The sequence below is a fragment of the Haliaeetus leucocephalus genome, unplaced genomic scaffold (genome assembly GCF_000737465.1).
Source record: "Haliaeetus leucocephalus isolate CR32 unplaced genomic scaffold, Haliaeetus_leucocephalus-4.0 Scaffold164, whole genome shotgun sequence".
Lineage (NCBI taxonomy): Eukaryota > Metazoa > Chordata > Aves > Accipitriformes > Accipitridae > Haliaeetus > Haliaeetus leucocephalus.
Genome location: NW_010972600.1, coordinates 197,751 through 199,268, shown reverse-complemented (window position 1 = coordinate 199,268; position 1,518 = coordinate 197,751). Strand labels below are relative to the sequence as shown.

The window sequence follows — 1,518 nt, the reverse complement described above, 5'->3', positions numbered from 1 at the left end:
CGGGGCCGGGGCCGGGGCCGGGGCCGGGGCCGGACGGGCCTTTCGCCCACCAGCGTCTCCTCCCCGAGCCCTGGCCGTTGCAGTCCTGTCGTGGCTGCCCGGCGTTCTGTACCTTCCCGGTGCTGCGGCCCATCGGGTGTCGCCCCACTTTCCCCGGGCCCCTCCTCGCTGCCGGTGCCCAGGTGGGACCCTAGGCTCGACACCAGCCGCAGCCGAGGCGCGGAGCGCTGCCCTGCGGGGCCAGGGGTGCTGCCGGCTGAGCCAGCGCAGCAGCTCGTCCTGGAGGCCTCGGGTTTACCCTGGGCCGGGGTGACTCGGACTGGGGTCTGGCAGAGGTTTGCAGGGCAAACCTTGGTGCCTGCGGTCCCGGGCGCCAGGTCACAGGAGCCCTGGACAGTGCTGGGTCTCACTGTGTGGTGAGGCTTCTCGCCTTTGCAGCTCTCTTGTGTAGGAGAGCATTGGCCTACCACCTAGTAAAGATAGTTCCTCTGGCTCCTGACGCTGCATCTTTATTACATGGTGTTAGGGAGAAGGGGAAGCTTTGCTGTTAATGAAGCCACCGCTCCAGTTTCTTACAGGTTCTTAAACCTGATGCGACACCGCAGGAGCTGAACCGTGCTGGCAATGCAGGGAGTGCCATCGGATGCGGCTCATTTTCACATCCTTCTCCAAGTGGGAGAACAGCGTTTGTTTACACAGGGGTTTGTTTTGCTTTATTTCAACGCTGCCTTTGCTGAGCACGAGGGAAGGCAAAGGCAAGGGAATCCACCTGCAACTGGCCCCAAACAAATATCCTGTCTCCAAGCCATAGAAAATTCTGCTCTGGATGCAAACTTCGGTCCTAAACCTGCTGCCTGAGGAGCAGACCCTGCAGTTTGTGTCCTGGGGGACTGATTGCATCCCCACAGAGAGCAGAGAGGTGGGGAATTTAGCCACGAGACTTTATTGCTGGAAGGACTTTGTTGCCATGGGGCCTCTTGCAAGCCACACACACAAACGCGCCTGAGCTGAGGCGGGATCAGGTCCTTGGAAGCCAGCCTGAGAATAACAGGCAGGAATACGGCTGGCGTGTGTGAGCACACAGGGAGCTTTCATAAATTTCAGACGCTGCTCTCTGTCTATCCTTAAAAATCGGTACATTTTCTGATTAAAAATAAAACCCTACACGTCATGACTCCAGCAATGCGGGCTGGGCTGTTGTGGTATTTATTTTTAAAGAGAACAATATAGCAGCTGGGTTACTGTGACACCTCCTGGATATTGTGCAGTAGCTTTTTCACTTTAACATCTCCATATTAGTGAAAACTGTGACAGCTTCATACCAAGGACTATTAATAGTGCAGGCAGGCTTTATGTCCCTGCAGATTAAGGGTGGGAAAACAGGGTAGACAGTCTCCCCCTCAGCTGGTCAGCACCCTGGTCCCCTTTTTACATGTAGGGAAACTGAGCCACCCTGACTTGGGCTTTGCACAAGAGCAGTGAGATGCAGTTTGTAATTGGTGTGTGCAGGAGACCAGA

General features: G+C 56.0%; 1 protein-coding gene across 1 annotated transcript in view; it reads right to left on the bottom strand.

The window, feature by feature from the left end:
* Positions 1 to 133, bottom strand: part of AES (amino-terminal enhancer of split) — a 9,181-nt gene extending 9,048 nt beyond the window's left edge. Inside the window, exon 1 of the mRNA XM_010563257.1 lies at positions 113 to 133. Coding sequence (XP_010561559.1) covers positions 113 to 133 — 21 coding nt within the window. The remainder of the gene's footprint in view (positions 1 to 112) is intronic.
* Between the last annotated feature and the right edge of the window lie 1,385 nt (positions 134 to 1,518).